General features: G+C 41.3%; 1 protein-coding gene across 1 annotated transcript in view; it reads right to left on the minus strand.

The window, feature by feature from the left end:
• Positions 1-22,768, minus strand: part of LOC146759746 (cytosolic carboxypeptidase 4-like) — a 94,556-nt gene extending 71,788 nt beyond the window's left edge. The window contains exon 1 of the mRNA XM_085509642.1: positions 22,596-22,768. Coding sequence (XP_085365768.1) covers positions 22,596-22,753 — 158 coding nt within the window. The 5' untranslated portion in view covers positions 22,754-22,768. The remainder of the gene's footprint in view (positions 1-22,595) is intronic.
• Positions 22,769-23,553: the final 785 nt, after the last annotated feature.

The following is a 23,553-nucleotide window of genomic DNA, read 5'->3' on the forward strand; positions in this document are numbered from 1 at the left end:
CTGATCAACTGGAATAAATGTTGCAAATTATTTTGACCGTGGCTGTAAAAACACTGAGGAATAAACACCAACAAAGGAAAGACCTTAAGATCTAAGTTATCTTTCTCCTATATATATAAACAACGTAGTTCAGCTGTTACTGTTTGAATTTAGGTAAATTAGTGCTTTCTCAGCTTCTTATCTTTATAGTGTATTTGTAAGCAAAGTCATTGATTGCCTGAAGCAGAAGACCTAGAAAAAAACTTCAGCCTTCCACCTTTCTTGAACAACTTAATTCCAAATATATATAATTAATAGTGCTATATAGTGCTGTGAAATGCTAAATATCTTTAATTCTTCTTAAGGTGTAACACTTTTTTAACCTCCTCACAGTCTGAGCAGCAGTTCCTTAGTGGTGGATAGCGTGATAGACGCTTATCTCTAGCCCTGAGTGCTGCAAAATACCAGGAACAGAAAGCTAACACAGATAGCAACAAGGTAAAAAGAAAGAGGAAGAACTAGGCCTTATAGAGCTCGTTTCTCACACAGCAAATCTGTTGGCCCCAAAATTATGCTCATTGAATGGCAGCACTGAATGTATTTCTCATGGTATGACTCCACAGCTGCAAAATCCCAGCTGCAATTAAGGAACTGCGGGGCTGGATGTTCCATCATTTTTATATGTGCAGGCACTCCAGCGGTGGCTGTGGCAGGCTGCAGCTGCCTGCTCTCAGCCCCCAGCTGCTGCCTCGCAAAAAAGGCAGTAACTGCAATTGTGTGCAAACGTTAGGAAAACACAAATTTTGTGGGTGTTGGAATGGTTCAAAACTGCTGAGCATTATTTCATTCTAGCGCTTCCCAGCTCAGTCAGGTGAATAGGACTTGCTTGGAAGATATCACAAGAACGTGGTTTTACGCCACTGGAAGAGGTGATGAGGTGACCTCCTAAGCATAATGGTTTCAAACAGAAAGATAACAGCTGAATTTCAGAGTAGACACATCTCAGAGGAAATCCTCATGACTCCAACTTTGAGCAAGTTTCCAATGAATACAGAACAAGCAGGTGCCTTTTTCTCTTGTTTATCTGTTAGGGTTTTCCTGTCTATGTGGCATTGAGTACTGATTGCTGTCTAAAAGAGTAGCTGTGTTGGATGGTTCACAGATACTAGGGACAAATTAACAGCCTGACAGTTACATGCAAAAGTACAGACTTATGTCTTCTTCCTCAATATTATGTCATACTTGATGAGAAATACTTCTGAATATACCCTTTAGGGTGCATGCACCTCCTTCATCTAGCTTACGTCTAAGATAATTCCATCTGAAGATGCTGGCAAAGGTGGAAGAAGCTAAGATACTTTTGCATGATCACATATTCAATAGCTTTGCTTCACTGTGGCATCTGGCTGAGCCCTTCCCAACTCTCCCATACTTTCCCTTCACTAAGTCCATCGGTGGTTCAGATGCATTGCCATTTTGAGTTCAGGGAAATGATTTAGCAGAGGGTTGTTAGAAGAACTGAAGCACTGCCATTGCTTCAAATAACATTCCTGCTGAGGTCATAGATGTGACTGAAAGTTGGCAAAGGGAAGAGCAAGGAGAAGAACCCTTGAGGCACTCGAAGCAATGATACCACTGACAAGCTCTCTGAAGAGAGAGCTTTGCTGCAGCAGTAATATGGGAGATGCCATTTGAACAAAGGAATAATAGAAATCAGTACAGTCAAATCATGTGTCTTTTAAGTTGTAGTTTAGTCAACTACGTTTTCAAAGTATTATTTACACGCACATCCCAGGATTTCATCAAATGCAAAGTATATCCACTGATTGAATGGCCACAATCCCTTAATGGCAATCAAAGAAGAGAGATGTTTGAATTTTAGTTTCTTACTGATTTATTATTATTATCTAGCTCTCTGCTTGCAACTGCAAATATCCCTTTGCTGCTCCATTAACCTGATCACTTATCTATGTTTCAAACTACACTCAGAATGTCCACACAGAAAATATCCACACTACATTTGGAGAAGATGTGCCTTGCATTTATGCATGAGATCATGGGCTACATTTTAATGGATACTTAACCTGGGCTAAAAATCAGCTAGCACTGTAAGGAAGGACTCTGGTCACATCCCACCAAGTACTGAATACCAGTAGATGACTCATGCACAACCAAAACCATAGTGCCATAGAGTGGAAGGGTCAGTTCATCTGCCATTTACCCTGAGTCAAAAAAGCATCAGCACAAACAAAAAATGGAGCAGGGAAACTCACCCCAGGCTTGGGCTAAGCCAGATTATCAGAGAAGGTTTCCTGAACAGCAAATATATATCCTCTAATATCCTCTAACAGAGCACACTTGTGTACACATCAGGTCCTAGCAAAAGTTGGAATGGCAAGAAAGCATCGGTACATCCCTCATTTCTGTTGTTCCCAAAGGAAATGGTCCCTTATCATCACTATCCTCACATACACAACATTTGCTACTTGTTTTTAGCAGTGATGAAGTTTTTGTTTTATCTGCTAGCAGTTGTTTCAGCCAGATGTTTCACTGAGAGATTCTGACTGGTTGACAAAGTTTACAGTTTCTTAAGGAAGATAAAAAAGGAAATGGGGGAATTTACACACCACAATTGGGTTACACTACCAGTAACGCTACCAGCCTGCAAACTAATTTCACTTACTACAGCAGAGCAATGGTAGATCTACAGCAGAATGCAGGGGAAGCAGAATGCAACCATAAGCCACTGCCCCTTTATTGACTAATTTCCCCATCATGCTGATGGCACTAGAGATGCTTCACAGAATGCGACTCAAAAGGCCATCAGTTGGTTTTCCTTAATCATTTCCTGTAACAACGCAAACAAGAAAGTTCACCAACTCAGTATCTTCCTATTTTGTCTGATTTTCCAGCAGAACACGCATTTCCAGTACATTTGTAGGCTCAGAATCTGCCAAAGATATCACTGTTGTCATTCAATGCATTATGGTGCATGTTAAAAGAAGTGATTTCTATTAATAAGAGGAGCAAATGAAAATAAATTACTTAGAGCCAAGTCGTAGAGATTCTTATTCCTTCAGTTTCTGGATATAAGATGATCTCAGTAAACAGATCAAAAATGTCATTCTCCCTTACCACTCATAGCCATTATAACGACTGCCCAGAGCTCCATATTGACACTCAGTGTCGCCTATTGAATATGACTGTAGCAAATGTCAACTTTTGTCCTGTTAGAGTACAACTGTCATGTGATAGATAGAGCTGCCTGTCAATTCCTCACTGTGCTTTTCTACCTTCCTTTCAACTTCCATTACATTGTACGTTTTTAAAGAAAAGATGCCTTCTTTCCAACAACAATAACCATCTTCAGTACACTTCAAAGCCACAGTGAAGAAACGCTTATGGACTGTGAAAAGTATTGCTCAAAGAGAAGCCTCACATTTAGGGGGTTGATCCATCAATGACCTTCAAACACCTGGATGTACCACAGATAGGACACACATCATTCTACATAAACACAATCATCTCTTTCTTAAATGTGCCCCATTAAGAAATATAACCGAAAAATATATGGAAACAATTCATCTTCCCTACCAGACGTTTATCTTTTTAACCACCAGATAGGACTGTATATGAAAAGCAACTTCCTTCTCAAATCCCTACTGGAAGCAATAGGAACACTGCGTTACAATCAGCTCCACACAGGCAAATGTTTTATTCATATCGCACGACTGGAAGAAAAAATAGAAAGAAAGAGGGGAAAAAAAAAAGGCATATACTGGTTAATTTTATCTAAATAAACCCCACAGTGTGGCTTTTAAATGATATCAAGATCTTTTCCTACCCCACTGAGGTACGTTTTACCTATTTGGGATGAGTGGCATCAAATGCAGTTGCCAAGAGTGAAACCCCACAGCTCTTTACAGTAAGTCATGGAATCCAGAGGCCTTTCCACACATCCCGCAGATAAATGGATTATTTAACGTGATTTTTCAAACAAGCGATCAAACCCAATCCCACTTCACTTAACCAAATGAGTTTCAAGGAGGAGAAACAAAGAAATCTACTGCCGTTTTCAAGACTGACAGTTTCTCTTCTCTTCTAGTTCTTCCTCCCACCACCACCTGTTTTGCACAACATGTTACTAATATCGTAATCACTGAATTATTAGACAGAGAATTTACAAGCACCACTTGTTTTTTCCTTGCTGATGAAGGGAAACTGCCACAGCAATGAAAACTACAGATTATATCTTCTAAACTCGGGTCTGAGGAGAGCATAAGCTACACTAACGATTTCTGAACACTAATAACAAAACCACTTAACGCTCTCTATTATTTAATATAAAACAGTCCTACATAAGTAATAGGGAAAATATTGTAACAGAATAGGCCAATGGGGAACAAAGCTACTCAAGAAATACGATACAGTCCATTGCATTGAATAGGAATGAAGATGAATTATTTTCCAAATATTAAAGAACTACTAGGACAGAGATTCTATAGTTGACAGCATGGATGGATTCCATAGAGATAAAACTGTGACCATAGGCCAATATCGAGCTATATTTGGCAAAGAACAAAGTAAAGGGTTGGAAAGAGTTCTGGACAGTACCTACCAGTAACGACATGTGATGCTTCAATAATCTCAGTGGATTAGCAAAACAAAAAATGAGTGAAAAAGGAAGAGCAGGAAAGCAGCACACAAAGGGCAGAAGCTGAAGTGCAAACAGAAAGAAAGACTTCTGCTAAGAAATAAAAGACAAAAATAAAAGAGACTCTGAACTGCAAAGAAATTGGGATTTCACTCCCTTTGGGGGCACCTCAAGGAAAGAAAATGTATGCTGAGATAGTGAAGAAAACGATCAAACATAGGGTAAATATTTACGTTTCTATTCACATAACTGAGAAGGTATAAATCATAAGAAAAACCAACAGCTTGGACCTTGGGGGATTTCTCAGTGCTGTTTTGTTTACACATAGAGAGCCAGCACTTTGCTTAGAGCTTCTTCCATCAGCTTCACTGCAGGGTTACAAACAAGGAATCGGGTCTTTCAGTGGAAAAGATATTCACACTGCACTCCTATGGCTGTGAAGTTTCTGCAGCATGGTGGTTCTGGCTTAAAGTTCATGCTGTAAATCCAAGTAGTGCCACATGCTTATCCGAGTACAATCCAAGAGAAAATGCCAGACAAACTCTCGTTCACCTCAAAGCCCCAGAAAGATAAGAAAAACAGCACACACTTGTCCTTTGACAATACTTCTTTCTCTGTCTTCTGCAAAGTGACACAAATATTGAAAAGAATCTCATTTTCAGTATGCTCCTTGCTACCAAGTATTCTAACACAATTTATGGACTATAATTATAACTCAGGCAGTGAAACATCCAACTACTGAAGACAACAGCTGGTCTCAAATTCATGGCTAACAATACAACCTTATCAGCCCAAAAAAAGCAATTACAGACTACAGGACCTTCAAACCAGAAAAAAAAAAAATGAAAATCAAAGACCATGGCAGATAAAGGCAGTGTCAGTTTCCAGCCTGGGCTGCCAGCCAATCATTTCTGATTGTAAACCATTGACAACCTGCTCTGCCAGGTTATAAGATACTGGGATCACTCGCCTATTACTGAAGTGCAGTTAAAACATTCAAACGTGACAACAGTAACAGCTCTACATCATGGTGAAAAGGAACTGAGTTTCAAATGATTGAACCAATGCTAATACTGCAAGGAAGGGAACAGCAGCAATGCCTGATACATTATCAAGCATCACTGCCCTTTCTAACAAGGTTTACCTGGTTACAGGTAATAACCGTAAACAGTGATTGCCAGTAGTAGCACGGACCGTAAGTTCTGAAACAGAAGATGCTAAGTGACAGTCCTGCCATCTCCTCTTCTGTGAACCCAATGCATTGGGGCTCAGAACTCTGTGCATCTGAGATGTCAAAGAATTCAATGCCTGGGTCAGAAGAGCATAGTATGTGTTTCACCTGGACTAAACCCTCTCAGATCCGCTCTGGATTTCATTTTTTTAACCTGCTTTATCTTAAATATATAAACTGAAAATCTAATACAACGCTTGCGTGCTGCTGACACCTCAGTGAGTATGAAAGCTAAAGGAACATGGATGGACAGGTGCATGGAGGGTGATGCTCTGCCTCACTCCACGAACTGATTGCCATGGCTGTACATTCTATATGAAACTGAATTTAACATTTCTCCCTGCTTTGCTTGTTCATCTTTTCTCCCAGCTTGATTTTTCTTACTCTTAGGATTTCTTACCCCTTGCTCTACCGTTCCAAGCACTTCTTTTCTCTGTACTCAGCCAGGTCTTCCTAACTGTGACTTCAGCTGTATGCATTAGCAAAATCGGCTGCTTTGATTAGAAACACAGGAGTGGAAGGTAGATAATAGCCCGGTTCTCTACACCTGATCTCCCAGTGAGGGGTCACTGATAGGGGTCAACAGCTGAAATAAGCGTCTCATCACATGAAGAGTTGGTGAAGAAAAAGCTGTACTGTCAAATAAAACAGAGCACAGCAGTGCTAGGAGTTGGAGGGGGTGAAGTTATCTATATATTTAGGCTGGTTTGTGTTTTGCAGATTTTGTTCTGAAGAAGCAGAGCTTTCAGCTCAACAGCAACAGAGCCTGAAGTCCTGTATTTAACTACAGGGCAGAGTCAACTGAGGAAGTTGCAACTCCATCCTCTCAGGAAACAGGCTTGTTAGAGGAGCTATGGAAGGAGCCACTCTGCTACCAAGCCTGCTCCCAAGGAAGCACCGCTCTCATCTTCTAAACAATACGGCTGTGACAATAATCCTGAAGGATTGTTTTTTAAGGCCAGTTCACTGATGGGCTCTGATTAAATTATCTCCAGAGTGATCCATCTGTTGATTGACACTTTTAAAATACCGACCGTCCCAGATCATTTGACACTGGCTACTGATGAATCATCAAGTTAAAGCCTTTACTTTAAATACTACTGTTACGAATGAAATGTCAAATAGTGACATTTGATATTCTGCACCAATTACTACCGCTCATGTGGGCACATAAACACCACTTAAGCGGAGTCAAAATCAGGCGATTAGGGTGCAGGGATCAAAAGAGACAGGCTACTTGTCTTGTCTGGGTTTATAGACTACATAGCTATTGAGGGTCCATTAATCAAGCAGGGAAAAAAACAGCTATTATGGGTACTGCAAAAAGAGATGGTCTAAAGGAGGTTGAAAAGGATGAGTGCCTGTGCCGTGCCATACATTCCTCGCTTCTCTTGAACAGCCCCCAGTTCGTGCGTCATTCTGACATAGATTATACAAACAAGGAGGCACTGTTGGGTTAAGGGTGATGAGAGAGAGGAAAATGTTGACAGACTCTCCACCAGTGTGAGGCACAGAGCTGTGAAAGCCTGCTCTGATTCTTAACTTGTATGGTCAAGAAGGGTGGAAGGCGCCTTACAGAGGATATTTCTGTATCAGGTCACGAGAGACAAAGTCTTGTTCCGTCAGCAGTACTTTTTATCCCTTGTATTTATAAGGGCAACAGTACTTACATGTCTCCTGCATATAGGAAAGCGCAGATCACAACTTTTACTCCACTGCATTTCAGAGTCAAAGCAGTCAACAGAGGTTAAAAAAACGCAATAAGAGAACTCTGGGGATTTATTAGCAGCCAGAATCATGCCATCAGTCCAGAACTTGATAATAAATAGCTTTCTTTTTTTTTCCTAAGAAAGCTTAGCTTCTCAACACTGAAAACTTGGTGGGTTTTTGAAGCCTTCTGAATACGTGAGCGAGCTTTGAGAAAGCTTCTTTTGAAGGTAGGGCTCATCCTTGACACAAATGTACAGTGGGGATACCTCAGATATTTGAATTAAATTTGACTTGAAAATTCTGAACTCAAAGCTCCAGAGTCATCAATTCCCACGCAAACATGTACTTGCCAGCTTTCTTATTTTCTCTGGAGCATACCACTGACCCTATTACAGCATCCCCCAGTTGTACGTGCAGCTACTTCTCTTTTCATTGAGACCGTGTTCAGAGGAAGCCAGCATGATGGATAATAGAAGTCCTTTGACATACTGTGTCATTTATCACATAACAGCCTCAATCCTCCTAACAGGGCCTTCTCCATATGTCACTGTCAGCTCTTGTGCCACCCCAATGCATCAAAAAGAAAAGTTTGAATATGAAGCATTGTAATTCCTAAGTCACAGCTCATTGCAGCTTTCCAGACATGAAGAACCATTCTATCTATCTGCCAGCTTGTTTGTTTAATTTTCACTCTGTCTCACACATGTGAGAAATTAAGCCTTCAGTGTAGAAGAAAACCAGAAAAATGTCAGGTCTGGCAGAAAAGAGGAAGATAAAAATCTCCAGTTCCATCAGGAATCCAATGTGACATTTTAAAGTGTAAAAAGAGCAGCCTATGAGCATCAGGTATTAGAAAAATACTGGCAGATCTAAAGAATTCCTTCTCCTTTCCAACCCAGGAAAGAGGTTCTCTAATGGGCTGATGCGAAACTAGAAAGCTTAAAGCAATGCAGATAAGCTCCTGAACTCGGCTGCTTAATGGAGGCATATCTCAGCTCTTCAAGGGCAAGGAATGGAGTTAAAACACCCAGGAAAGCCTCTAGAGATTACCCAGTAGGCCCTGTTTTGGGCTACCTACAGTAATCAGAAATCACTCTATAATGAAAAATTTCACTGAGTCAGTTCCCAGGTGATTTGTGAAAACATAAGAGGAGACTGGAGCCACTGCTGGGGCCTCAGCTCTGCTCTCTGTAACACTCACATACATTCATCACTCTTTGCGCTCCCTCTCAAGTGTTAAGAGATGACAATCAGACCATGATCCATCCAGGCTCTTTTGCCATTAGTCTGTAGGAATGCAGCCCCATCTCGGTACTGGCTGCATTCACTGGCAGTATCATGTTTGTGCTACCCAAGCACAGACTCTCCATAGCATTCATTCAAGAAGATGAGGGCTTCCTTTCAGATCTTCTCTATTTCATTTTCTTTCAGCAACACACAGAACTGGTCCAAGCTTGCATGAACCATTTCACAGACTCATTTTGTACTCGTTAGCATTTCCTGGGTTAGAAAAAGCTCCATCTTACTTTCAATGATTCAGAACCTCTCAGTGTGAATGGTCTTCAATTCCAAGAATTAAGATGCCATTTGGAATCACAAGTGATTTTAAAATATGATTTGCCACTTCATTAGGTTATTGTTGTGCAGTCTATGTAAATTTCCATTTCATTAAAAAATTTTCAAAAGAATCACAGGCAAATTACAGCTCGAAAATTAGTCAGTAAAACTTCATTAAGCCAACCCTTAATAGGATTATTAATGTGAAAGAACCAAAGATTAATTTCTTCCTCAATGAACATTAACTGACAAAATTCTTACCCTTTGTGGCACTCACAATGCTGCTCTCATGTCTTGATGCCTACTCTAACAGTAGAATCATGGAAGGTATATTAAACAACAGTGTATATTATTATGCTACAATGGATCATAAGTCAGCTGACTCAAAGGTTCCAAATTTCATTGCAAATTTCAGTATCCTCAAGGTTTTGGGGCAGCAACTTAGCATCAGCTCGAACTGTTCTTTTCATCAACTGATCTGATCTTTTCATCCCCCTTATTAAGTATTCACAGTAGATAACTTTATGTGGAGACATTAAAGTTGTGATACAGCAGAGTCTAGCAAGCCCCCAGGAAGCCCATAGGCCAAGTCACTAATAAGCCCTTCAAAGGCCTTCATCCCCCTGTAAGCAGTTTTTTCTCTGAAGCTTCCAGGATGGAGCTCTGAACCAACAATATCAATTCTGTATTCCCATGTATTTCACAGTTCGGTACACAGACAGACTTTTTTTGTGTGGGTATGAAGGGAAAGAAGATAAAAGAAGGATAAATCAGCTAGGGGCAAGTCTTGGTCACTACTCAACCACAAGGCAAAGCAGGGATGAATTCCAACTCACCATGAGAGTATCCTAAATAAGAGTTAGATGGAAATATGAGCTTATGCTACAGGAACAATTAAAGGAGTCAGTCACTAGGAAAAGGAAAACACTGCTGTACTGCTGCTTTGTAGCCACCAGCTCACATTCTTCAGATTACAGCAGAAATATCAAGAGAGGGAAAAAAAAACCTGATAAATCAATACGAGTTTATTACCAAATACAGCAAAATGCTGACAGTACAGCACACAAAACGTATGCTTATTTTCATGCCTAATTTGCACAAGCTCATTCTCAAAGGATGAGCATAATATTCAAAAGTGAGAGCACAAATGGCCATTTAAATGCCTAAACCCCAACTTAACTAATTGCATATAAAAACGTATACGTAACCTCCAAGCAAAACTGCAGCCTTTCAATCCTGATAGCCTGTGTCAAAATGGTCTCCATTACTCTATGGCTGCATACACATTTACACACAAAGAACGCTTCTTGGCAAACCTCAAAGCAAACTCCTTATTTAAGCTCACATCAGGCTTAAGCAAGAAACCATGCCCTGCAGGTAGTTTGTGGAGACATAGTGCTTGGTAGACACATGCTGTTTAGGGACCAGCCATTCCACTTGAGATCATGCAAGTACAATTGTGGTTTCAGAGCTGCCAGGTGTTTCTCAAAGATGGATAAAATGCTGGGGGAAAACAAAAACAGAATACGGACACTGTCTGATTGCATCTAAGGGATTTCTTTCAGTCACTCTGTAGCTCACAATAACTGCTGCACACCCAGTTGCTGTGACTTTTGCCCGATGGCTTAAATCCAGCAACGTCCTGTATTCATAGGCAACAGGTTCAGAGGTTATAAAGAACTACTCTGTAGCAGCCCAAAGGTAGCACACTAAGCAATGCCTGACATTAAAGTACATACAGTTTTGTTATGGCTCTTTGACACCCTTTGGGACAAAAGATATAAGAAATAAATTGCTGTCATAGCAGTACACACAGTCAGAATTGACACATGGCAACAAAAAAAAGGGAAAGGCACGAACACTGGCCAAACCAGTTCATTATAAGTAACAGCCCCGAGCTGGGCTTTTGTTTCTGTAAGAAACCACATAATGGAAAGATAGACTTGATTCTGATTATTTCTGCTTACAGCAACAGAGACTTTTTCTTAACATTCTCCTTTTTATTTAGATTCCCAGTTGTATTAGTATTATGAGTTGGGAGGCTCAAAGCCACTGCCTCTGAACAGACTACATGCTTGATGAGATCCTGTGCTGCTCGAATCAGTCTAAAGATAGACAGAGAACTAGAACAGTTCAAGGGTGCCCTCACCTGCACATCACAGAAAGAGACAAATTACAGCTAATTCAGTTAGTGCAGTTCTTTGGTGCTCTTCACTTGAAAACTAGCACACACACAAAAACATGCAATGCATCACCCAGGCATGGAGGTCTTCCAAAGCAAGCTTTCTTCCCTGACATGTTTTGGAGGGGGTGGGGAACAGTCACCCCTCTGCTGCCTTCAGCAGTGAGCTTTCTACACTGAATGTTAATATATGTTTATAGTGAGACACTAAACAGGTCAACTAGAAAGAGGTTTGGGTATTCCTTGCAAATGGTTTAACCCACAGAGTATGGCCTGTCTTTCCAGCCTTGACTCCCCAGATATCTCAGCCTAAATCCAAGGAGCTTACCTTGAATCACCTAAAAAAGTTCAAATAAAATGTAACAGCCATAATCTCCTATAACTCTTGACTTCACTTTCAGGCTCTGCTTTACAGCTCTGCTACCACAAATATAATCCAGAACTGCTTTGCTTAACATTACATCCACTGGAGCATAGAATTCACCGTGAGCTCAAATGTGGTACTAGAGATTTCTGTGACAGAATAACATCTATAAGGGACTTGGATGAAAGACCACCACGTTTTTTTCCACGTCACTGGAGCAAGGATTTAAAACCCCAATCATGCTCTGTAGAAGTGACAGACGAGTGCAATAAACTTCATTAATACCCAAACCTCTTTTCCTGCTTCTTCTCATTTTTAAGTGGTATTAAAATAGTTTATGATTGTTCAGCTGCTCTGCACTTTACATCCTCTTATGTGTCATAACCATTTGGGGGATGACAGAAAAATAGACACTTTTTTTTAAATCTTTTTTTTTTTTTTTAATATAATTTAAAATTTTAATGTATATTTTAAATTACATTAAAAAAAAATACAAAAGCCTTTAAACTACCAGACAATGAATATGCAAAATGTTCCTCAAAGTTTACATTACTGTTATCATTGTTATCTACTGGTAGAAACGTCACAGACCAGAGATAGACCTGGGAAGCAAGTTTTGCTTTAGATGGTGCTCAGTGGGACCAGGTGCCCCTTAAATGGAGGATAGATTTTTTTTAATCAAAAGCTGAGCTTCTGAACATGTAGGGGAGAAAAATTAGAGATATGGGAGATAAAGAAACATTACCATCTGAGATGCCATGTGATATACATAGAAAGAACCCCTGTACTCACCCAGAACGTTGTCACTGCATAATAACTTTACAGGAGTAGGAGTAATAGGACTTCTTCAACTATAATAACTATACCTTAAGTACTTATCATTTTTGGAGACAAATCAAAGCGACCCAAAAGGTGGTTTAGGATCTAGACTGTATTGTCCACTACCACTTCCTCACTGTGCTCTACTTCCTCAAGCAAACAACGCAGAAGAGGCTCTATCGAATGTAATGGAATATTTAAGCACCTCGTACAGGGACACATCCACCTGTGGAATTTACAAGCCAGTTCTAACAGTACAAGGAAGAGTGGCTGAGCTCTGAACACAGCAAGATCTCTACAGCAACTTAATGCCAAAATAATCACTATTCCCATGCAATGAAGTATCACCGTGCTAATCTGAAGGTTCCTAACAGGATCACAACATCACCGAGCTGGGGTGTGTTCAAATACCAACTTCGTAGTTCTACAGTGCATACAGACACAAGGTCATCATTACTGAAGCCCCCTTTGCTGCCCATCTCACCCTCTTCTTTTTGTTTCATATTGTTTCCTCCAGCTCAAATTCTGGGCCAGATGACTTCAAAAAGCTCTTCATTTTTCTATCCCTTTAAGACTCCAACGCTTTACAGCATTAGAAGTGTGGCTGACTTTTTTTTCCCTGACTCCCAGCAGTGCTGTCTTTCAGGTCACAGGAGAGGTTTTGATTTCCCACTCTTTGTCATTCCAGCATCAACTTAATTTTCTGTTTTTCATTCTCTTGCTGCTTCCCTGGGACATGCAGCTGGTTTCAGAAATTAAGGTGACAATTTGCTCAAACTACTGGGGTAAAATTTGCCCGTGTAATTACCCTAATTGCATGTGCAATCATATGAACCATGTACACAGGTGAACTATTCAACCTCAGCTGGTCCTCTGTGGGTGCATTTTTGAACAAGCAATTTTGAAAATACAGGCTTCCAGATGAAGCTTATTTTTGTTGTTATGCCTCTTTGTCCCATTTTTTAAAACACCATTTTCCAATTGCCAGCCCATTTCTCCAACCCAAGGCAGTCACATATCTGCTCTCCTACCACTGTACTTTGCCAGCTGTTATTCAATTGAATCTGTTATTCAAATGAAACAGAGGGCAGGGAAGAGCGGAAAAGAAACACAGAAACAGAGATGTTAAAGAACAGTAGTAGCTAAAATACCGAGCTAACTAAACAGAGACATTTAAAAGCCAACACGCAGTAAGGCAGCTCTACCTTTGCATAACTAAGCTCCAAGTTTTTTTATTCATATGCTTTTAGAAAGAACTTCTGAGCATATATCACAAAAAATGATGTGTTTTAATACTTAAAAGGGACTGAATGGTCGTATAAAATTTGAAACGTCACTTGGAACTCCAGGGATGTCCAGTTTGCAGGGTGAAAGAAATACTGCTCGATTTATTACACAGTAATATATGAAGGTATATTATGAGAGACAATAACCTTCATTCCCAGGCAATTTCAGCTTTCCAGGTAGTGTGGATATTGCAGTAAAGTATTGGACATTCTTCATTGCATCTATAAAAGTGAAGTTTTTACAATTTCATTTTGTGGACTTTTTTCCCATCCCATGAATAACAACTCCAAGTCTGAATCTGTAGCTTCCAAAAGGCATTAACTTGGGTAAGATGAGTTGGTCTTGAGATAAGTGATCAAAACTAGCCCTTGCACTCATGACATGAGCTTCTACCCAGTAAATTCAGCATTTATGTCGGTACTCCATGCCTACCACAACCAGGAATCAGATGCAAAATCCAAGTTCGTTAGTATCTGTGTGACATCTCATTGTAGTGTTTAACTATGGGGTGAACTGGGTTCAGGGTTTGCAGGTGCATCCTGACAATTTCAAGAAAGCATAAAGAAATCCCTCATCTTACAGCGTTCTCCAGTCCCTTCACTGATGATACTGAACCTCACAAATCTTCCCTGGGTGGCTGAAGAAGTCACGGCAGTGAGATTCTCCCCCCCATCCTAAGAAGAAACAGTGAAGGAAAGCAGTAACTACAAAAGCTTCCACCTCCATAAAGTACATCATGAGAAAATGGATTAGCCTTCACAACAGATCCATTAGCCAGCACCCCAGTATCCTCTTTGTTCTTGCCAATTCTAAAGAACGCTGTGCCAGTATTGGATCAGCTCCTAACAAGAGACAAGCTGGTCCTTGCCTGTCTGCACAGAGCCTAGCACAGGCACAATTGCTATGGGAATAATATATTACCAAATGGACTTAAATGAGCATAATAACAAACAAAAGATAATCATACACACTCAAACTAATGCAAATAAGAATATAATTCAATCAACTCATTAACTTTACTAAAAGCTAGCTTTGTACATCAGCCTCCTGGCTCTTAGAACTGTCAAAGGAGCGCAGACATCTGATTATGAACTCCCGTTGTCAGTCAGGAGACTAGACATGAATGCTGAACAAAAATAATTCCTTTCTGAGCCCACGGAACATCGTGTTCATATCTAATATTCATGCTACCTTGAAAATACAAGGTAGTAGCCATATAAAATGGAATAATTTCTGAGGCTTAAAGCTGAATTGTTTAGTAGTCCAAGACATTAATATCACTGAGCTCATATCAAGTAATCTTCAAGTGCAGTGAAATTCCCAAGTGACCTTGACTAATCTGAACAGATTGGGTATGAAAGCATCGAGGGAGCTGCAGGCACCTCATGGGGGGAACCTTTACTGTTTCAGAGCAAACACTGTGCGTGCTTTTGGGACTGGAAGACCAAAGAAACAAGAGACAATGCATTTGGTCCCCCCTGTTCTTAAAATGACCATTAACTAATTCGTTTTTGTGGATGTTTAGACATGATACTGTTTTCTCCAAAGGCAAACAATAGTACAGCACTTCCATAGGATATTGACAAGCAAGAGAACAAGATCATAGACATTACATATTAAGAAACCCTTGGCCCTATCTATGCCAGACCTCCTCTGTGAGGTCTTTTTTGGTCTCTACCAAGGCATACAAACAGTGGCACAGCCCTCTGGGCAATTTACCAGAATCTAGCATTGTGTTGGCCTGTTATAATAACAGGCCTCTGGACTCTGGGACAAGCTCTTATAATTCAAGAGACTGAGCGTATTCTCCTGCCCGACCTCCTGAAAGCGCATGGATAGTGCTGGAAAATAAAAGGAAAGGCAGCAAAGCACCCAAAGTCTCAGCTACTCAGCTTTCAGAAAACAGAAGCACCAAGCAATAAAACCAACTGCTGACATGAGACTGGTGCCGAGTCCCACAGACAACGATAGCAGACAGACTCCTATTTTAGAGACTTGACGAAACAATAAATTAGGTGAGGGTGTGTTAGAACAACAGCTGGTTGCTAATTAGTCGCAGCCCCCTCAGCAGGGTATCAATAAAGCAGCAAAGAACATCTCGAGTAAATTAAATTTTAAAAACCCCTACTGCAATCACTCCCCTGACAGACCCTTCCTTCATCTCCCTTCTCAGCTTTTTATTTATTGTAATTACTTTAGTAATAAGATTTGTTTCCTTGTTATTATATGTATTACTATGCAGGGCGGCAACAACAACAATAACAACAATAGCTAGGAAGAGTTATGTTGCTTATTTATCTCTGTGGCTGTTATTGGGCCACTGGGTGGATAGAGCAATGAGGAGGTGGGTGCCTGGGAAAAGCAGTAAATAGAAAAGAAAGCATATTCCTCAGGAGCAGAGACATATGGGGACATATTTACAAAGGAGGAAACACTGACAATGAGCGAATAGATCTAATAACTCAGGGGAGCCCAACAGCTCCAGCTGATAAAGGAAGGAATAAACAATACTGCATTAGAAGTGCTGTCAGGAGTCCTGGGGTGTAGCTGCGTGCCAACAGAGGTTTACCATAGGAGAGCCAAGGATGGACTGCCATGTTAGCACAGGGCAAAGGCTTTGTCTGAAATAGGGTCATCTCCCACAGCATACTGATGTACTGAGAAGAGTTTGGTGGAGGATCAGACTCTGGTTCTGGGTCCACCAAGGGAGAAGCTGCAAAGACTTAAAGAATCACATACCCATATTTTATCTTATGTTGTTCATGTACTAGCCAGATTTCATAGCATCATAGACTCATTAAGGTTGGAAAGACCATTTAGCCAAGCTATCAGCCCATCCCCACCATGCCCAGTGACATCCCTCAGCGCCACATCTCCACGGTTCCTGCACACCTCAAGGGACAGTGACTCCACCACCTCCCTGGGCAGCTGTTCCAACACACCACCATTCCTTCTAAAAAGAAATTTTGCCTAATATCCAACCTGAACCTACCCTGGTGCAAATTGAGGCCATTACCTCACATCCTATAGATCTAACCTTCCAAATCATGGGCTTCTGCTATAGGGAATCTGCTGAGACTATCAGGAACAATAAGGCTGCTTGCCTTGAAGAAGTATAAGTGGTCTTAGACCCTCTTCACTAGAACTAAAGAACAAGCACCCAAAATTCTCAGGACGGCCTGCTGAGAAGACCGTGATGGCCAACAAGAAGCACATTTTCACCAGTTATGCCTCACCACCAGTGCAAGATCACTGTCCTCTTTATGGGGACAGCTGAGGCAACACCAGAGGCAAGAGAGCAGCACTTAGATAAGAACCATCTACTGCACTCAAAGAAAGTTCACCCACAGTTCATAGCACTTCCCTGAGCCACATTCCAGATGCAGTACAAGCATTCCTCAGACATGGCATTTTCATCTGCTCTGAGGTCCCGAGTCAGCGCTTGCAAATAGACCACCTTATAACACAGAGCTCAGAGCACAGCCATTCTAAATGAGTAAGGACTGAATCTTATGCAAAAATGTTCTTCCACACGCATCTACCCAACTACCGTTGGCACTATCCTTAAAGAAATGCACGCATCACACATCAGCTAGTCTGGAGAGACCCCTTAAATTGTGCTTGCAAAGTGCATGGCATCCATTTAGATATGCAAGACTAGATTCTGAGAATTCAACTCCTCTTTAACCCTCTGATCAGAGAGAAGCAAACAAGAGAAGGGAAGGGAGAGTAGGAGGGATGTCTACAGCCACATGGCTTTGTGTGCCTCTACTTCAAGATTTAATCCTCAAGGATGCAGTTCTGGGTCATCAAGTGAGTCCTCAAGTGCGGCCCTTAGCTTGTTTGCTGTCTGTGTCCAGCTCTGCCTCTGACTACGTGGAGAACAAAATGTCTCAGTGCAGGAGAGTGCACAATAATATAGGAGGAAATAGAAGTTATATACACAGATAATGCTTTTGGGTAGAAGAACTAGCTTGCTTCTGTTCTTCCTACAAGTATCCTTCAAAAAAAAAAAGAAAAGAAAAAAAAAAAGGCCCTTGTTTCAAAAAGTAAGTGGGAAACATTAATAGTTAATAGTTTCCCTTCTGAGAGCATGCAATAGAAATGTGTTCTGAAAGGGCTTTCAGAGGACGTTTCTATCTCTCCATTTCTGTAATTGTCAGAGTTAAAGCTTTTCTCTGCTGGATTCCAGGGCGCAATAAACAAAGCCCTGTAAGTAAAACAGGATGGAACAAACAGCCTGACTAAAGTGAGAGTGAATATCAATAAAGAGAAACAAACAAAAAGCCCAGCTCACCTGCCTTACCTATAAGCAGCAGCAAAGCTTACTCAGCCTGTGTTGTGGGAAGGCAGGTGCAGAAGGGAACAGGGTATTTTTAAACCAGATAAAGAATAGTCCATGGCTATAATCCAAAATGCAAATCAGGATTTCCTCTTCCTAACAGCTACTATGGTTACCCCATGCCTTCGAAGAAGTCACACTGCTTCCAAAAAAATTAATCTTCCTTTACCAAAATAGACTCACCGGCTCCCATCTCCACTGATTGGTTCAATTCATTTACAAAAACACATCAAGTTCCTCTCATTGAAAAGCTTCTTTGATTCAACAGTAGGGAAAGGAAAGCGAGAAAAGGGCAGACAGAAGGGAAGAAAGAGGAAACATGAAAGGGAGTAAAGAAAAAGGAAGAAGGTGGCAATGGAGGAGAGAGACATGAACTTGGAAGAGAGAGATTGGGCAGTTCAAGACCTGTGGATGCTCATAATAGACAGTGCATGGGCAGTCTGAAGATGAAATATTCTTTAAAACAAAAGCACTTATCTAGGAGTTCCACCTCTTGTTTGATCAATCATATCGCAAGGCCGAATCATTTTTAATTTAATACTTCTGGGAAGTGGGGGGGAAGCACTCATTAAACACGGGCACGGTTGGCAAGCACTGCGCGTTAGCATTTGGCACTATTTATTATTGCTGTTTATGGTGATATAAATTAGGTTATACTGATATAATTAATAACCCTAAATTCAGGGGTAATAAATAGCAATATTTATATGAAACTGCAGACTCTGAAGAAGTCCAGCCAAAAAAATCCCCACAAAATGCTGACTACCACGTTGTGACTGCTAACATACACATGGGAGCACCAGGTACGTGGGTGCAGAAGATATGCAGGTGTGAGCAGACACTGAGGAATGGCTGCATACACAAGCTGTTGACAGAAGGGTATGTAGCATGTGCACAGAGAAGACAGCCTAAAAGCAGGTCACAAGATGGTACACAACTGCATGGAGAAGTGTTGGTGCACAGGCAACTTGTTGCTCCACTGTGTGGTAATGAGCTTATGTGGAACAGTGTGAACAGCCAACAGTGCTGGGTATTTCTTTGTAACAGAACTGTTTGTGCTGTCATAAGCTTTTACAAGTTCCTTTCCTGACCCTGGTTTTAGTGGATGAATCAGAAGAACTAGATTGAAGAGAAAATGCTCCTGGTACACATATTTCACTCATTTCAAGCTGTGTGAAGGTTGTGGTGTGTCATTATTTCATCCTCCCAGGAAGAAAACTCAGGGGAAAGAAAAAAAAAGGAGGGGGAAATGCTCAAGGTCACATACTTCATCAACAGCAGAGCCAGGAACAAAGCACGGGTCTCTCACTCACCCAGTATAACTCAGCAGTTTCCTAATCAAAGTGCTGTGCTCCTTCATGGATTCTCCACCGCTGTGTAGAATGGAATTCCTTCTCTAGCTTTCCTGTTAATCCGTGATTTAATTTAAAAAGACGATAAAGGGATGAGAGAAAACAGTCAGCTGAACACCAACCAATACCTTGGGTTTTCACAGAACAGCCTTCGCAAGATAATCAGCCTACAAGGACACTTTCCCTTTAGTAATTTAATGCCTGTCACTTTGGACCATCTTATAGCACCGTTCTTGGAGATTAAGACTACTTTTACTTGTAAAGAAGAAAAAAAACACACAAATAACTATATCAGGTCAGACCATACATCTATCAGAGGCAGCATCCCATTTCCAGCAGTGGTCAAACACTACTGTGTGACAACACACAGGATGCACTTAATAAAAAGTAGTGTCTAACATTAAAATATATAGCCACTACCAGATCAGCTGAAATTTATTTGACAAACCCTACATCTGACTGCTATTCAGGACAGAGCAAAGGCTGCCCAGGGAGGTGGAGTCACCATCCATTGGAGACCTTAAAGAAACATGGAGATGTGGTACTTCAGGACACGGTTTACTGGGCAATACTGGTTGTAGGCGGACGGTTGGACCAGATGACAGACTTCTTTTCCAACCTTAATGATTCCATGAGAACAGTCGCACAGAACACAACTGCTCATCAGTACTCTCTGGATTGAACAAACTCAAATTATATGTGATATTGGGTAGTGATTTTTATTTTTATGTGATGACAGCCTTACTCATACAGACATGCTTGCATCACCACTACCTTCATTTAGCATCAGCAACAGGACTCAACTCTCTCCATCACTGACAGACAGGAATAAATCCTCATAGTACTGACTGATGTGAAAGGGAGTGAAAGGGAAGGCTGTTTCCTAGCTCAGCCACACACAGTCAGAGCATAATCACATTACTGCCATCATATCTGTGACAGAGGAACATTCTCTGCATGCAACTTTCAGATCACATTAACCAAAGCAAATACCAAGGCCCTGATCGTCTTGTTGCTGCACAAGGCTCTCGAAGTGTGATTGCACGGTATCCTGCTGGGATGAGCACTCTTCCACTGAGCTGTGCCTGCAGCAGGGAGTCAGCTGGGGAAGGGGCACAGCTGGGCTGCTGGAAGAAATCCTTTGTAACCATGCGATGGCATTCATCTTTGTGACGGGCAGGGAAGCATTATGCACACCACAGCACACAGGACTGGGGAGGAGGGAGAGAGTGAGGAGCTTCAAAAGAACTGCCAACAGAAAAGAATTCAACCCTTTTTTAAATATAAAGATACCGAGGTAACGAGACTAGAGCAGGATTAATACCAGATAACAGAAGGATGGATGGGTAGTACAGAAGATGCACTTTCAAAGCATGAAGATTCGAAATGAGTGATGATTCAAAATAAACAGTGGATTTGACACATTCAGTCGTGATTGTAAATCTCAAGGCAAATAAGTGGCTTCCTGAAATGTGCTACAGAGACCTAAAAGTAAGTAGTATGGACCTGTTTACAGCTACTCAGTCAATAATGGCCTACAGACCCTTTTCCTGGAAAAAGAGCTTCCCTTTGTGGCAGTGATTTGAATGACAACAGAGTTTAATACAGCACTTAAACCTAGATGAAGTAGAACATTAATGGACAAAGAAACCTGCATGTGCTTCCACATGCAGCAAGGGACTAAAAGTCATCTCCAAAAAGCTGCCAATAAACTCTAGGCCAAGAAAAGAAGCTTTTCTTTCTGTGCAGGAACACCTCAGTCCACTGAAAAAGCACATGGGAAGAAGCAAGAGCAACAGAGCCATGGGAGGCCCCACAGCACAGCATTTAAATTGGAGCATGATGGAATGGTTCTCTCCCTTCCCCAGGCTTCATGCTTAGCTACAGAGCCATAGCCAAGTCCTTGGACCTCTGCTCCTATCCCACACCAAACTTTCCTACTCATCACCAGGTTGAACTACAGTGGAAGCTCCACACGTTCCTGTGTGATATGAGCTCAGACAGTACCCTTCATTCCAGGTGTCACCAAAAGCCACACTGTCCCTCCTGAGGACCCTTCCTCTGCTATGCTCACTCCTGACAGCTGGAGAAAAAAGGTCAGACATTCCCTCCAGCCCTCCATCTGCTGGAAACTTTAATTAAGCAGAGTGAAAGGAAAAACAGAAAGCCACAATCTTTCATTTTTGCTTCTGCTGTCTGGAAGAATCAAGGAAACATTTGGTGCCAGCAGAAGCTTCCAACACTCGGGGGCAGCATCCAGCTCCCCTGAACAGCCTAAACTACAACACACTCATGTCCTGGGGAGAACAGGAACACAAAAAACTATGCTCATAGTCGCAGACCAGAGGCTAAGAACACTCCAAGCTGCCCTCTGCTGAAGCCCAGACCACAACAGAAAGGAATTAGATTAGGACCAAATAAGCTCAAGATTTGCTTAAGGTCTTTACCCTGTTTCTTCAGCACCGGATCAGCACAACCTGACCTGAAACCAGATGAATGGTTGTAGTGATTATGTGGGTAGGAGCAATGTAAAGGCAGCTCTGAAGAATGCAAAAAGAAACTGGTATATTCATAAGCTCAGAAAGACTTGGAATCTCTTCAGAAGCATGTGGGAGGAAACAGAGTAAAGGAGATAGGAGAAGGAGGGAGTTTCATTATACGGAAACATTTCCATAAAGATACGAGCATTTAATAGATCCTTACATCTTTCCCCCATTCAGGTTATATAAAGCATTAATTAAAGCCAGTTATTCCCAGATATATCAGCTTGCAGATAAAGTTTGCCCTGCTGATTTGGCAGAATAGATAACTTTCCATTCAGCAAGTAAGATTCAGTTTGTCTGCTATCGCTAATACTTCACCCAGTCAGTTGGGACACCTTACGGCCCCACACAGTACAGAACCATGAATATCTGATGCACACGAGACAGCACACTGGGCTTTATCCAGGACTTACATTCTCCTTACAGGACTGATCACAGGATGAATAAAACACAAGGCAAAAGGCAACAGGAATTCTGGCCCAAAACACTGAAGACTAGGCCTGCTAAGTATACAGCAGTAAAGCCTGCAGGTAAACCCAGTGAAAATTCACAATAAGTATGTTACTACAACGCACTTGCCATTGATGACTCCATCAGGGTTGAGCATGGGGACAATCTTGAAAATGAAACATTTCCTCAGGAGATCAGCAATGGGATCACTGCTCACAAGGAACTCCAGGGTCCCCTTCATCACCCAGCTGGCGCTGCTTTCACCAGGATGAACACGGGCCATCAGAAAGACATAAGGACGACTGTCTGTAAAACAAAGCAAAGGCATGGAGATGTTATGCACAGAAGCTGCAGAGATACGATGCCAACTTTTTTTTTTAAGAGAGAATCTTACTAAACAGTTCATGGACAGAGCCTAATGAACCCCTGTTGCAAAGCAGACTAGCAATTTGGCAGAGAAAATTGTCTTGCTATCAGATACGTTATTTGCCATTCCCATGAAAAAGCACCCTCATTTGGCCTAGTTACACGTCTCCAAAAGCTCTCTGTATACACATGCTCAGAAGAGACCAAATTTGACAGCAGATTGTTTGAAAATCCCATCTGTGTTGAGCAAAATCCACAGATGGGCCAAGGGAAGAAGACAGAGGTAGACACCTGCCAAGCATAGAGAATAAAAGAAAAGGACAAAGCAATGATGTGTCTTAAAATTATCCTTCTGTGAATGTTCACAATCTCAGGCTGCTGTCACAAATCAACCTGACACATTTGCTTTAGTGGAAGCCACTATCTGACAGGGAATCACAACGATGCCATGATGTTTTTTGCAGCTCTGTCAGAGCACAGGCTCTCTAGTAAAGGGACAGAAAACAATCAAAGGTATCATCTGAGCATCCTTGTAAGCAAACGCTGATTTAGCAAGTTATGCTTCTATGTCCTCAGCTCCCAAAGCTGTACTAAAGTCCTTCAGTTTTCTAACAGCTTTACAAATCATTACTCAATTAATGTGAAACACAGAGGTGGAATCACAGAACCTTTTGAGTTGGAAAGGATCCTTAAAGGTCACTTGGTCCAACTCCTCTG

The sequence above is a fragment of the Coturnix japonica genome, chromosome 9 (assembly GCF_054131305.1).
Source record: "Coturnix japonica strain WE chromosome 9, WE-NBRP24, whole genome shotgun sequence".
Classification (NCBI taxonomy): domain Eukaryota; kingdom Metazoa; phylum Chordata; class Aves; order Galliformes; family Phasianidae; genus Coturnix; species Coturnix japonica.